General features: G+C 39.7%; 1 protein-coding gene across 1 annotated transcript in view; it reads left to right on the forward strand.

The window, feature by feature from the left end:
* Positions 1-15,123, forward strand: part of dph1 (diphthamide biosynthesis 1) — a 68,036-nt gene that overhangs the window by 29,400 nt on the left and 23,513 nt on the right. Inside the window, exons 4-5 of the mRNA XM_023272064.3 lie at positions 8,866-8,987; positions 13,989-14,143. Coding sequence (XP_023127832.1) covers positions 8,866-8,987; positions 13,989-14,143 — 277 coding nt within the window. The remainder of the gene's footprint in view (positions 1-8,865; positions 8,988-13,988; positions 14,144-15,123) is intronic.

A 15,123-nucleotide genomic window follows, 5' to 3' on the forward strand; every position in this document is an offset into this window, starting at 1 on the left:
CAAAAGTACTTATCTCTGCTTTCATAAATTACAACAAATGCAATTTTTATTTTTCTCAGGATTAACATTCATTGCTCATTTAGCCATGAATATTTAATGTTTTTTTCAGAGAAATAGTCAAAATTTAAAAACCAACTAACTAAGAGAAGCTTTAGGGCCTTTAATGTAGTCCGTAAAACCTGTTTTTAATTTAATTACATGAGGCTGAAGAAGAGATGAATAAATAGTTTCAGCCAGCAACAGCAGCTTCAAGGAAGCTTTAGTGTTCTGTTCTTGTAGTAGCACTTAATACCTCCATTATCTGTCCTCTTTGGTCCTTATCCTGATCCCTGTCTTTATGCCCTCACAGATCTGATAACCACTGTGTCAAACTCGATTTAGTTTTCTGTATTATTTTTTTTTCTGTTGAGATCCTTAGAGATTAGATATGCTCCTGGTTGTAGCCCTGGCGCTGAGTTTTCACCCCCTAAAGCAAAATCAGCAGTAACTTATACCAGCTGCTGGCATATCACCATTTTGTTTTGTTTCGGAAATTGGATTGCAGCTTTTAGGGGAGCACTGCTATGCTGTACAGTTTGGAGCTGTATCTTGATAAAGCTGTAGGCTTTTCCATAATGACCTCCAGCTCCGGCTTTTGAATAAATGCCATGACAAATAGAGGAGATACACTCATAGAAATAGCGGTAATGATCTTGTTTTTTTCTGGGAGTTAAAGGATTATCTAATGGTATTACTGAAAACATCTGTCTAAGCATCATCCTGTACTCACTGTGTCTCTGTTCATTCATTGCTGGCAGATGTTCAATGGCTCGAGTTTGACTGTCATCATTTATTAAGGGTTTTATCTCCAAATTTCCTCTGTCAATATAACAATGAAACAAAATGAAATAGAAAGGGGGGAGACATTTAGCGGAAAATACATCCAGCCGAGTGGAGATCATTTTATCGTTCTGCCCAGTGAACCTTTGCCAAATGTATTTTTGGAGGGGAGCAGATTTTTCAGGATATTTTCTATGTTGCATGTACAGAAAGCAGATTATAGATATCAGATTTGCTAATATTACAAACCCAGCAGCAGACAGCTCATCTGTCTTACCCAGTCCGCCCTGTTCCTCATTTTTTTCCCCTTTTTCTCTCTCTGACCCCATCTTATGTGGGCTTTTGTAGAAGTCACTCCTCCTGTTCTCCCATTCTGTTTTTCATCTCACATGCTCTCTTGTTTTCCTTTTTCCTTTCAATATTAGCTCTTCCACTGGACTGCCCCTTTTGCTCCGCTTTCATCTTTTCCTTCCTTCTCATTTACCTAAACTGAACTCATTTGAGGAAATAATGACGGTTCATCTATGCTGAGCTTGCTGGCTACCTTTGGGAGAAGCCTCTTTTCCTGGCCCAATCTGCTCCTCCCTTTGCCAAAGCTCACTCACAGACAACACAATGGGCTGATGGGGGTTGATGTCTGCAATGTAATGGAATAAAAGATGGAGCCTTGGCCAGATGTGGGAAGCAATTCACACGTGTGCTTTGCGTGCAGGGAAAGGTTGAGCGTGTGTTCTCATGCGTATGTGTGAGTGTCTGAGTGCAGTTATGCTTCAAGTTGGGATGCAAACACAACACATAGGCTTATTTGAGCTGTCTGCAAGAGCACTGCTGCTGCACCTGTACTCACCTTGCTGACCTGCTTGTCACTTTTTTTCCTGTGAGGCCAGTCTGCTGCCTCTGCTATTATTAGATTTTAGATTTAAAAGTCTTGCTGGCAACACAGCCATATGGACAGACACCTTACTGTGGAGTGTACAGCAGCTTTTCCCTGACTTTTAGAAGAAAAAATAACAACACAGACTATTGTTTTTTGGAGCAAGAGCAGCATCTCTGGTTTGGTCTAGTCCTTTTTGTCCATATATTCAACAGTGTTAGTCAAAACATGTCACACTAAACATACTTGTTATCCATTTGTTTTTTAGTTGTACAGATTATAATGAAATCCGTAAGAGCAGAAAAAATGCTGCTTTGCCCTTGTCCTTCATAAAAAAAATTTCACATCATTCAAATGTGTGCTCACAAACATGCAAAGTTTTTTGTGTCTGCTTTTCCCTGCATATACCAAAATATTTGAATTATGTTAAAACTCCTGTTGAGCCTGTGTTAAAGGCTCATATTGTTTTCACATCCTGAGTATTTACAATAATGGTAAAAGACTACATCAGGCATTATTATAGTAATTCAAAATTCCAGTTGTTTGACCTGTTCTTGCGGCACATTAACCACTGAACATTAAGTACTCTTAGGTTTAGAAGGACTCCTATCTGAATGAAAACATGGTACTCAGGGAACCACAGCACGTACAGCAGTTAGACCTTGGACCATTTAAGAGGCATTTAATAAAGACCCTCATATGTTTATGAAGGTCTCATAAAAAATCTTCAATAATCTATATACTGTTTAACAACAAAGTTAAAAGACATTTTATTGAGACATCAGTTTTTTTTATGAGCTTGGGGTACTGGCAGAGAAGATAGAAATTCTTTGAAGTGGCGCCAGCTGATTCAGAATAGCTCAGTAGATCTTTTGGAAACTTCTAACACTCCGTATTATATTATAAATAAGTGAAGGAGCAGCTAAAGGAATAATCTGAGCATGCCCACACAGGTCTGGCACATCAGATTCTCTTCATTGGAGGAGATTACGTCTAGAGAGAGAGCAAAAACTAGCTGAGATGCTTATTGAATGCTCCCTCACACATAAAGTGGAGCTGTTAAAAATCCTGCTCTGTATAGGCAGTGTAAGGACTAAAATGCAGCTTAATGCGGCAGTAAAAGAAATGCACAGTATGAATTGGAGCGAGAACATTAAAACTTCAAACTTCCGCTCTTTAGCTATTATTTTTAAGGTTATTCTGGGGGTATTTTATGCCTTTATTGTACCAACAGCGGAGAGAAACAGAAAATGCGGGGTGAAGAGAATCAGGAAATGGAATGTTGCAAATGGGCCTGACTACTCAGCTACCGGATCGCCCCATTGCATCACTAATTTAATGCGCTGGACATAAGCGCCTTGTAAAACAGACAAGCTAATTATAAAGATGCTCTGACCAATTAGGCATCTATTGATATTAGTTGATGGCTTTCCTTTTAATACGAAAACGTGTATGCAGGGTTGAATAGTTGTGAAGGAACAGCTGGCTGCTGTAATCTAAGAATATATTGAAAATAATAATGACTTGAATAAAGTAATAAATTTAGGCAGATGAGTTAAGATTATAATAAATTAGAGTTAAAGCTCAGAGCGCACTACCTCACATCTGTGTGACTATACTTTATATCTAGCTAGATTCATCTGATATGTCCTTGTGATCCACTTGTGTCAGCAAACACCTCACTTATTATTGTCACTTACCATTCAGTATTGTTTTAACACACTGTAAATGCTAATATGTGCATGTCAAAATAATGTCTTGCCTATTAACAGCTGTCCATTTACTTTATTATGAGAAAGGAAATCATTCCCCAGTTGTATTCTGCAAGAAATTCTCCAATAGTGTTTTGCAGTTTTAATTATGTGCAAAATAAAATTAAATTTACTGTGTATTAAGTCATTGTGGAAATGCCACTTGCATAAGATTATAGGTCGACCTTACATGTAACGAACACAGCATGTGTATCGTATTAACTACAACCCAGAGGAGTCCATCACAGCGAGCACCTAGTGGAAGGCAGTGAAACAGTCTGGCCAGATATTGAATCCATCAGGGTCAACATATTCAAATTGTGCTCAGCAGTTTAGAGTCTCAGATCCATTTGCATGTGTTTGGAGTTTGAGAGAAAATTCTGAGCCCCAGGAGGAAACCCACGCACCCACTGGGAGAACATGCAAAGTTATAGAAAAGGCTTTGGCTGAAGATTAAAAACAGAACCCTCTTTTGTGAGAGGACAGCGCTAACTACCAAGCTGCTCTGCTGCCAATGTAACATGTGGTTGGTTGTTGGTGTTCCCTGTCATAGCTTTACATCATTTTAATTACTTAATTAGGGGACAAATGTTCATTAGATGCCATTTAAATGAACCACTGGGATGCATACAGATACTGTTGTTTAAGATGTGCACCATTGACCCCAGAGGATGCACAACTTTGAAACCTTGAAATCTGGAGACATCATCCTTTTACCCATTTTTCTCTTGCCTAGTAGAGCTACCGCTGAACAAATTAAATCACATCCGTAGGGAAATAAGGAGGCAGCCAAATTTGCAAATTTGATTAGCCCACCTGATGATGGCAGATGACTGTGAAAAGTTCAGTCATTGCTGTTTTTCCCCCTTTTTTCATCGGACAGGCTTGTTGACCATCTGCACACTTGCTGAGCAAATGCATAAATGCATGACAAGCAGCACTAATGCAGGTTACAAGAGCTTGCTATTCTACTTAAGTGGGCCTGATTGCACTCTACATATAAGTATAGCGAAGCATCATAAAAGTCATATGAGGGTTTTTTTTTTTCTAGACCTCTGTCTCCTTTACATTCGCTAATCAGTAGGAAAACATGTGGGCTGGGAAGATAAGCAGTGACATTTTGCTTTCATTCTTCATTCCAGATTGCCCTTGAGCACGGCACTTAACTCTCTTTCAGGTACACTAGACATGTAGCTGGAGACATGAAAACTTAAGGACTTGAGAAGCGAAGCCCAAACATGATGGCCGAATTGCTTTTGTTTTGGTGTCAGAGTCAAAATTTTCAAAATCTTTGATATTTTTTACTGGTGTTACTGGTTTGTCATTGTAGATAAAAATGCATCAGATTAGTTTAGATTCAACTTTATTGTCATTGCAAAGAGTACAAGTGCTAAGATGACAAAATACAGTTAAGAATCGAACACGAAGTTCCAAAGAAGCAGCAAATTGATCAATCAATCAGTCAGACTGTTTATATAGCACCTTTCATACAGATAAAATGAAACAAATTGTTTACAGATAAAAAAAATAAAAAGAGCAATAAAGCAGTACAAACATCCCCCACCCTGCCCCCATTTTAACAGTCAAGTTATCAAGGAAGAACTTTAAAACACAAAAATTGAGGAACTGAGGAAATAGTGACCCTATATAACACTGGCAATGAGGAAACACCAGATGAGATCAAATAAAATAAGATGAAGTTAGCTGCATAAATAAAACGAGTGTTTATTGTTAAAATAGAGATAGAAGTAGAAGTCAGAAATTATAAAACAGAATAAGAAATTATATAAATGAAGCAATAAAGTAATTACATAGACCAAGACATATGAATAGGTGAATAAATAGAGAAGTCAAATAAAATTCACTCAAAGAAGAGTAACAAAAAAATGAAATCTGTCAAATTAATCACAAGTCCAACTTAAAAGGTAGGTCTTGTTATTGCTTTTAAAAGTAAAAGTGCATTATATGCAAGATGGGTGTGTACATTATGCTGCAGTACAGTTACCATGTCTGCAACATGAATATGAATCATGTAATATTTGTCATCCATAGTTGCTCTACTTTACAGTAACTCTTTAGGCTTTGTTGCAGCTGTTTCATTTGTGAATATCTGAAACACAACTATATAAAGTAAAGGACAAAAGTTGTATTTGACATTATTAGCAGAAATGTCCCCTCACTGTGATATGGACACTACTCTGTATGTACACAACTATTTGAATGCACTGCTATAAGAAACAATGTACAACAGAAGCAATGTAATACAGTATAGTGGATCATCTATTCCTATTGCTCTGCTAGCTCACAAAAAAAGTAAGTATTTGAAGTGTAGTATTGGCATATAAAGTCGAGGAGTGTACAGTTTTCAGTGTAGTTTTGGAATCTCTTTTAAATTGTAGTGCGTTCCCAAGTGTCAGAGTGAAAAATACCTGCAACTTCCAAGATACAAACCTTTAAATCAAGTGTTTCAGACAGATGGCAGATGCCTGTTAGTTATATCCAGTCTGGTAATTTTCATCAACAGATAAGCATCATCTGCAACAGAACAGCTTTGTGTGTTCTAATGGGACGGTTCACAGACAGGAGAAGTTTTTCATTCTCTTTGTCTGCTGCAACATCTCTGAGCTGTAAGGCACTGGTCCCAACAAGCTCCCCTTTTGTGACGGCATCAGAAGAATTCCTGTCAAAGTCACAAAAAGGATATCATCTCCAGAGGGCGAAGCAGAGAGATTAATTTGCTTTCATGCTCACCCTGCCATGCTTGGACAGAAATGTAGCCGAGTGAGATGCTATTTATGTAAAACATATCAGCTCCTTAACCTGTTGATAAACGGTGATACAATCAGCTGACAATAAATCCACAGCGTGTGCGTGTGCGTGTGTGTGTGTGTGTGTGTGTGTGTGTGTGTGTGTGTGTGTGTGTGTGTGTGTGTGTGTGTGTGTGTGTGTGTGTGTGTGTGTGTGTGTGTGTGTGTGTGTGTGTGTGTGTGTGTGTGTGTGTGTGTGTGTGTGCGCGCGTGTGCGCATGTGTGTGTCTGCGTGTGTGCGCGTGCACCTATGTATATTCCAGTCTGATTGTTGAGTTGTGTTTGCAGCACAGGCCAGTGTAGCGGTTTTTATGACAAAGATTCAAATCAACTAGCAATTTCTCACACATATTGAGCTCTATGCTAAAGAGCGAATTAACAAGGTCTGTTATGGAGTTCACAGGCTCCTCTGACATCTTAATTAGATCTTAATGACATTTCAGTTGGAATGGCTCAACTGTGTACCCTGAGATGAAGCAACACCAGTGCTGATATGCAGCTAGAAACAGGACATACTGACACTGGAGACAAATGTGAGCAGGAATGGAGAGAAGGAGTGATAGTTGAGGAGATGGAAAGTGGAAAAGATGTAAATGACGAGAGATTGGATGACTTTGGTGGCTTGTATGTGCACAGCAGTCGAGCTCTATGTCCTGTGTGGAGATAGTGTGCTAGAAATAGGATTTGATTAACACTGATAAACTTTTCATTCTGTCATCCTCTCTCTAATGTTTTTTTCATTTTACCATCTCTCTTCCATCTTTTCCTCTCTCCCAGTGGGATATGGGACTATACGTTGGCCAGTAATTACTCTGCCTATATCCCAGTGGTATCACACGTCTCATCTCGGCCTCTTAATCAGATTCTTAGCATTTATTACCATGAAATTTCAGTGTACTCACTCTGGAAATAACTAGATCTGCTTTGCACTGCAGCGGAGACAGTGTGATAATGATATTTTTGACAGATAGATGGCTGATTAGATACAATAATCTTCTGTAGTGTGGTGTTTTGCATTGTAGATGGTTCTGCGTGGTCTGCAGTGGATTGCAGGGAATAGTCTCTCTTCTTTTTTTTCCAAGTGGGCAGGCTGTATATTTTTAGCTAAAAGGTTGATACGCATTTATGCGACTCCAAACAAAGTCAGCACACTGCAATGAAAGAACAATGGGCTGCGGTGAATGGGAAAACTTGTGCATGAGCCCACAGACCTCCAACTATCCCCATGATTTTATCATTTTTAGCAACGCATAATTACCTTCCTGCTGTTGGCTGCATATGCACGTGTACTCAGTATAAACAGACGCATGCAGACAAAATCAAAAGCCTGACAAGAGGGTAATTGATTCAAACCATCGAAGGTAAATATTTGTTTACCGGATGAGTTGTTCTGTGTGTTTTCCTGGGCTCAGCTGGCCTGCACTGCTCTTCACCTGAGAGCAGCCATTAGAGGAGAAGGGACAGGGAAATGGGGAGAGAAAGAAGGAGAAACAACAAAGAAAACAGGACAATGATGTGGAGCCTGGAGAGAGCACAAACTAGAGATTACATCAAAGAAATCGAGGTAGGAAAGGCTAAGTAGAAACTTTGTTTGAGGCCCCTTGCAAGCGGCAGAGCGAGGAATAAACGGAGTGGCTGAAGGTTGAAAGATTGGGCTGCAGGAGATGCATTACTAAAAGTCTGTTGGTTGCTACAGAATCTTTTCTGTGTGCAGCCATGTCTGTTTATCACTTTTCTTTTCTCTCCCCAAGCCCTCCGTCTCATCTCTATTCTACCCCTTCTGTCTAGCCTAAATCTGTCAGAATACAGCCACAAATACCTGGCAACAACCACCCCCTTGTCTCCCCATCTTTCCTCCCCTACAGTGCCTCAAGCTTCTGTTCATTTGCTCTTTCTCGCTGTTACTCTCAGCTTTTATTCATTTTACTTAGCCTTTATGGCTTTACTTAGCATTTTATTTGCCCATAAAGGGCGATAAAAGAAAGAGCTTGTTTTTCAGTAGTGCAATCTGTAATTCCTTTGAACAGATCTGGGTCCATAGATGCCTGTGTAATTTGTTAGTTTTCCTCTCAAGGAGGCCATGATTTTTTTCTTCTATTACAGCTGCAAAGTGAAACATTAGGCCCACATGGTCTGCACTTTGGTTTCACAACCTACTTGTGGTATAAAGCGTTTAGTCTGTATAGTTTATTCTCATGCGGCAATCACCAACTCTTGCTGAAGCTGTTTTGTCCTGTTCCCAAGCAGATGTACAGTAAATCCCGGCCATAGATAGACCAGCAAAAGGCCCCTGCAAAGTCTAATCTTGTTATTTGTACCAGCTTTCCTCTTATACTTCCTCCCTTTGTGACTGTAGCTAGCCATAGCTGCTGGTTATTGAGAGCAAAAGAATAGCAGCGTGTCACCCCGATGCACTGAGTCAGTCACTGACCGGCAACGTTGTCAGATACGATATAGTGTACTCCATCTGCAGCAAGTGGATAGGGATTGATCTTATTCAGCTCTCTCATAATCACACCGTGCCTGGCATACTATGTGTGTTGATCATTAGGCTAACAAACAAGTGGTGCATGTGGTCTGTGACTTCACTGATTAGCTCCTCTGTGTGTCCCAGGTTCACAGAAGCAGATACCATTGTGATGGGTGATGTGACTTACGGAGCCTGCTGCGTGGACGACTTCACCGCCCGTGCCCTGGGAGCTGATTTCATGGTGCACTATGGTCACAGTTGTCTAAGTAAGTCTCTCTACCATCTATGTGCATGTTTGTCTGTCTCTCCAACACTCTGCATGCAGATTGTAGGAACATGAAGCGAGCAAGCATCAAGGACTTCCACCTACCGAGAGTGGGCTGCATGAAAAAGTAGCATCAGAACATAAACGGATGGACAACCAGAGATGGACAGACGGAGCTATTGATCAACGGAAAACGTAACTAGTTAGTGCAGTCTGCTGAGCTCTAGTATGGGAAGAATATCAGACCTTTGGAAGCCCGGACATCACATTTACCCAGCAGATCAATGGGGAACATGCATTAGAGCCGTCCTTTGAAAACCTCGAGCAGTTCTTGAGGACCTTCACCCTCGCCCCCGCTGTCTGTCTTTTGCAGAACATGGAAGGAAATGTTAAATCAATACTTTTGAAATATCTCTGCCAGAACAGCCTCACCTCTCCCAAATACCAGAAATGGCCAACAGAATTTTAATTTGACTTCACAAAAACTCTGTGATCTTTCGGTTTATGCTTTGTTTGTGTTTGTCTTTGCGTGTGTGGGCACATTCATTATTTGATAATCATAGAGGAATTATGCCAGTGCAGGCATGTATGTTTACAAAAGAGATAAGATGTGTACACATTCCCCATTTAGGCTCAGAAGAACTGAATAAATGCAAAGATAAAGGCACTAAAGTCTTGTGTGGGTTGTGAAGTTAGATCAGATATTAACTGATGGAAGAGATTTTCAAAGCAATCAAACGTGCTACAGATTCCTGGAGAATTTGTGTGTACGGGTGCCAGTTTGTATGCTGTCCTGACTTTCATCACTCAGTCATGAGGACATCATCTGCACTGTTTCCAAGATGTCAGCCACCTGTGGGAGATGAAAGACACTGTGTTTTGACTGACTCAGAGAAACTGTCTTTCCCACGTTCCTTTACCTTTCATTTCCTCTGCAGTATCTGCTTTTGAGTATTCGCGTCCTCTCATATTTTGTCATCATAAGGCACCTCCATTTTCTGCAGAACAGTATGTGCAACATCATAGGGCCATGCTTTAAACTTCTTATGTTGTTTGCAGATATGAGTGGTGGAAATTTTATTTAAACTTGTTGACGCTTGAACTGAATACCTTACCAGTTGAAACCAAAAAAAAGACGAAGATAAAAAGGAAAAAGTACTGAGAGTGAGTGGCCAGGAGAGAAAAAGCAAAATAAAGAACACAAAATGAAACTTTTTTTTGTTTTTTGCCTCCAGGAAAAAACTAAACTGGCAGGACACAGCAGCTTTGCTCAGATAATGCCAGGCCAGCTGCTATAGCAAAGTATTCCTGGACCTTTTTAAACATCATTAGAATTAAAATTAGAATTAGAATGGCTTTATTGTCATCATACATGGCATGACGAAAATATGAATAGCTTCCACTGGACGGTGCCGAACAACAAGCAATAAGTAATATAAAATATCAACATTAAATAATAAAATCAAATGTACATATATCACAAAACAATATTTAAAAAGACATCTGCAAAGGAGGCCAGATATGTGCAATATGAGAGACCAGTAGAGCAGATCCTTACTCTTTTAGTGGTATGAATCATTTTACAAGAGCTTAAGCAAAAAATTTTTATTTTTATATTTATATATATATATATATATATATATATATATATATATATATATATATATATATATATATATATATATATATATGACACAACAAGACATTTATCACTTACTCGCTCACACTATATATACATCCTGTGAAATGGTCACACTGAGAAAGAAAAAAAATCTATAGAAAATATATGCAGTGTATGTGTTAGTCTGACTCACCGGATGTGCAATGCCTATAAAAAGTCCTCACCCCCGTTGGAAGGTTTCCCCTTTTAAAGCCTTTCAACATTGAATCATGGTAATATAATCAGGGTTCTTATAAAAGACTATTCCGCATCCATGTGAAAACAGATTTTTGCAAAGTATTGTAAATTAATGAAATACAAAACTTTAAATAAGAGATTGCATAAGTATTGACCCCCTTCAAATCAGAATTTGCTAGATCCACCTTTTCGCTGCAATTGCCCATCAGGCCTGTGTGGCTAGGTCTCAATCAGCCTGACACATGTGGACACTGCAATTTTGCTCCATTCTTCTTTGCAAAACTGTTCAAGCTCTGTCGGGTTGCACTGTGATCATGAGTGACGAGCTCTTTTCGAGTCTATCCACAAATTCTCAATTGGATTGAAGTCTGGCTCTGACTCGGCCACTCCAGAACATTCACTTTCTTGTCTTGAAACTATTTCTGTGTAGCTTTGGCTTTGTGCTTCATTGTCTTGCTGGAAAATAAATCTCCCTCCAAGTCACAGTTCTCTTGCACACTGCATCAGGTTGTCCTGTGTCTGCCTGTCTTCTTTTACTGCATTTATTTTACCCTGTACCTTTACAAGCCTTTCTGGGCCTGCTACAGAGAAGGATCGCTATATCATGATGCTGCCACCACCACCATGTTTCACGTTGGGGATGGTGTATTTGCAGTGATGTGCAGTGTTTGGTGTCCGCCAAACACAGTGTCTAGTCTAGAAGCCAAAAAGCCCAGTTTTGGTCTCAACGGACCAATGAAACGTCTTCCAGGTGACCTCAGATTCTGCATCATGCCTTCTGGCTAACTGTCGTCAAGTTTTGTTTTTTTTTTTGTTTTTTTTTCAACAGTGGCTCTTCTTTGCCTCTCTCCCTTAAAGCTTTGGCTGTTGTTATTTGAGTCACTTTTAAGGGGTGTATAATGACGCAAGTACTTATTTTACTTTTTTAAAAAATGTAATTAACATTACTTTGTATAAATCTGGTTTCACTTTGATGCAAAAGCATTTTTTTGAAAATGATAATCAAAAAAGCCAGATTATATGTACTGTGATTAAGTGTTAAAAAAAGGGAGAACTTTCAAAGAGGATGAATACATTTTATAGGCACTATATGCTGAAGGTACAAACTTGATATTGGCCATGCATTTGATTGCGTGACACATCAGAAACAACAGCTGAGTAGGCAACCTACACACTAAAAACTTCAAGTTTTGCCAGGGATTTGGATTGAGCAGTAAGGTGGCCCTGCTAGCTTTTTTTATTTTTATTTTTATTTTTTTTACCTGATTTAGGTATTTTAACGACATTGCTCACCTCCTTTTGTGTGAATGTTCCGCCAAAACATTTCCACCCATTAGTATTTTGAGGGTCGAATGTTGTTGCAACTTTCACTTAGCTTTTCCCAATACCATTGTGATTGGTTTAAAGAAATGCAAACAAGCAGAGCTTTTCCCCCTAGAGCAGAATGCTAATGAGGTGCAGCCAGAACAGTCTCTGCTGCAGAATGGTCTGACTATGTGAGACTAATGCATGATCAATTATTTCAGTGTTCTATTTGTGAACTCCATAAAGTATATGTGACCCAGTTGTTTCTATAATGAAAACCTACGAAGATAATAAACACTACAAGTAACTGTGGAGTCTAAAGTCTTGTTTTCATCCACAGAACAACTCCATTATCACTGTCTTGTATCTTTTTTCAGCCTATATATTGCTATATATCAAACACAAATTGGTTTAGGACACTTGTTGAAGGTGCCAAATGGCTGCTGTATTAACACTCTGCACAAGTAAAATATAGAATAGATTCTGTTTTTACATATTGATTTTTAACAAAGCATTTGTGTACAAGCCAGTATAGCATTATGCTCAGCCTTTTCCTTGTTTTGTTTGCTGTGACTGTACCTGTGTATTTGTTTACATGGCCATTAATAAGCAGCTATGCTAAGTGACCTCAGTGAGTCATGTCCGTCTCATTGACAGCTTCTCTAATTGCAATGCCTAAGTGCTCTCAGGCTACCATGCTAATGCAAACACAGATCAATGTCACTTCCTTCTGCCCTTTACATTTTAGGAGCACCTATAAACAAACAACTGACAGCTATTTGTCTAGATTTTTACTCATCTCCCCTAACCCTTTTTAGGCTCATGATATATTTAACTCCTTGGTTTTTACACTAAATATGTGACCTGCAGCAAAGCCCACCTTGATAAATGCCTATCCATCTCCTTCCCTCCTCTCTTTCCGCTGAGATGTGAACACATCCATCACCCCTGTTCCCAGTTAATTGACAACCTACCCCTCGCACTCCAACCAAACACACACTCGGTATCCTATTACTTTTTCCACTCCTGTCTTCCTCACCGAATCATTTGGAGTTTATGATTATGAAATCTCCTCCCCCAACCCCTGAATTGAATTTCAGTGTTTTCCAGCCTACTTCCTCATTCTTCACTCTTGTTTTAATCCCATCTTCCCTCAGCCCTTTGTAAAGACAGCTTCTCGGTTTTCCCAGCATCCCTTTTTCCATTCACTCCCCATTTTCTGCACCTTAAGATGCTTTGCTCCCACATCTCTTTCTCCCTCAGCGTTGCTTTAATCTAGGCCATCAAGTGAGCTGCACTTGCTCGTATAACGTTTTCATCATAATGGAGCAATTTGCTTAATTATAACAAAAAAGTCCCCTCGCTCCTGATCTGCAAATTAACACAAGAGGAAGAGTAATTTTAATGACCAACACCAACAATAATTCCTGTCTCTTATCCATGCCCTTTCCCCCTTCGTTTCTTGGACTCTCGCCTACTTTGTTCAGCATCTAACTCGTCACGTCCTGATCTCCCAGGCCCTGCTGCGTAGTAAATGGCCTGTGAAATTAATGGCATTAATAGTAATCACGTGTCCCTCTACTTCCCTAAATAATTGAGGTCTTTGCATCAGCTCCTGCATGGGCTCGAAACTCGTTCTGAATCAGTTTCAGTTATATCCTACAGGCAGCTGCTGTTAGCTATACACTGTATGTGCATGCACCGTGTTCTCATATAGCTGTATCGCTGAACATGTGCAGCACATTTGACGTCCCATCAATAGTGTATGCAACGCAGATTTACCTGACATAATAGACTGAATTATTCATCTGTCTTTCTTTTGTCTTTGTCTCTCTGCAGTCCCCATAGACTCGACAGCAGGTATTAAGATGCTGTATGTGTTTGTGGATATCCAGATGGACAATGCACACTTCCTGGACACGGTCAAGTTCAACTTCCCTCCTGGACAATCTCTGGCGCTCGTCAGCACTATTCAATTCGTGGCTGCGCTGCAGGTGATTAAGCATGGGTTTTGTATGATTTTGTGTGTATGTGGGCAAGTATGGGAGGCAGATTGTTTCTCTATCTTCACGTGTTTATTCACGTGTGTGTATTTGTGTACAATATAGGGATACACACATATACATTCTTCTCTGCATTTGTGTACCACTTTTTGTGGTTCCATGCTTTTATGAACAAGATCACACTCCACTCTAAAGCTCAGTTCAAGTGTGGGTTTGACAAATCCGGCAGCAGTTATTTTGGATTTGAAAGGTGGAATGAACTCGGAAGGCCTCTTGGTTCAGCATCGTGCTCGGTGCTGCTCTTTACATAAGCAGTGGCAGCAGCTATAGTATTAAACTTGAACAGCCTTCTTTCAGGTTTGCTGCCTCCCTCTTCTATAATGCATTCTGCTGCTGCTGCTGCTTTCAATTGCTGTGTTGCACCAACACTGAGTTTTCACTAATGTAACCACAGCTATTTTTACATGATGTTCTGCCATTGTGGGTCATATTAGATGTTATGCTTTGTTTGAGTGCATGTTTCTGTGTGTGCAGCTGTGTATTGTATGCATGTGTGCCTCCATCTCACCCAAGTCTTATTGTGTGTAGGCTTGTAGAGGTCACACAGTATGGGCGGGAGAAGCTTGGAGTTCACCCATGTTCCCTGCAGACTGCCTTAAATTAGCCTTAAATCGTTCAATTTATCCTTCCACCTAAGAACACACTGACACGTGTTTGTTTGTTTTTGCTGTAATTGTGTTCTCCCATGTTCTCACTTTGCTTAACTCTCTGAACCCCAAGAAATTTCTAGGCATTTTCTGCTCCTGTCACATTTTACTCACTGTGGACTCATTTTTCACTGCAATATAAAGTCTTTCACCTCTGTTGAAACAGCACAACTATGACTAGAAGTAGAGAGAACTTAAAAATATCTTTTGTGCACTATGACCCATTTATAATTCAATTATTCATAAAAAAGGGAGAAAAAACAA

Source organism: Amphiprion ocellaris, chromosome 7, assembly GCF_022539595.1.
Source record: "Amphiprion ocellaris isolate individual 3 ecotype Okinawa chromosome 7, ASM2253959v1, whole genome shotgun sequence".
In the NCBI taxonomy this organism is placed as follows: Eukaryota; Metazoa; Chordata; class Actinopteri; family Pomacentridae; genus Amphiprion; species Amphiprion ocellaris.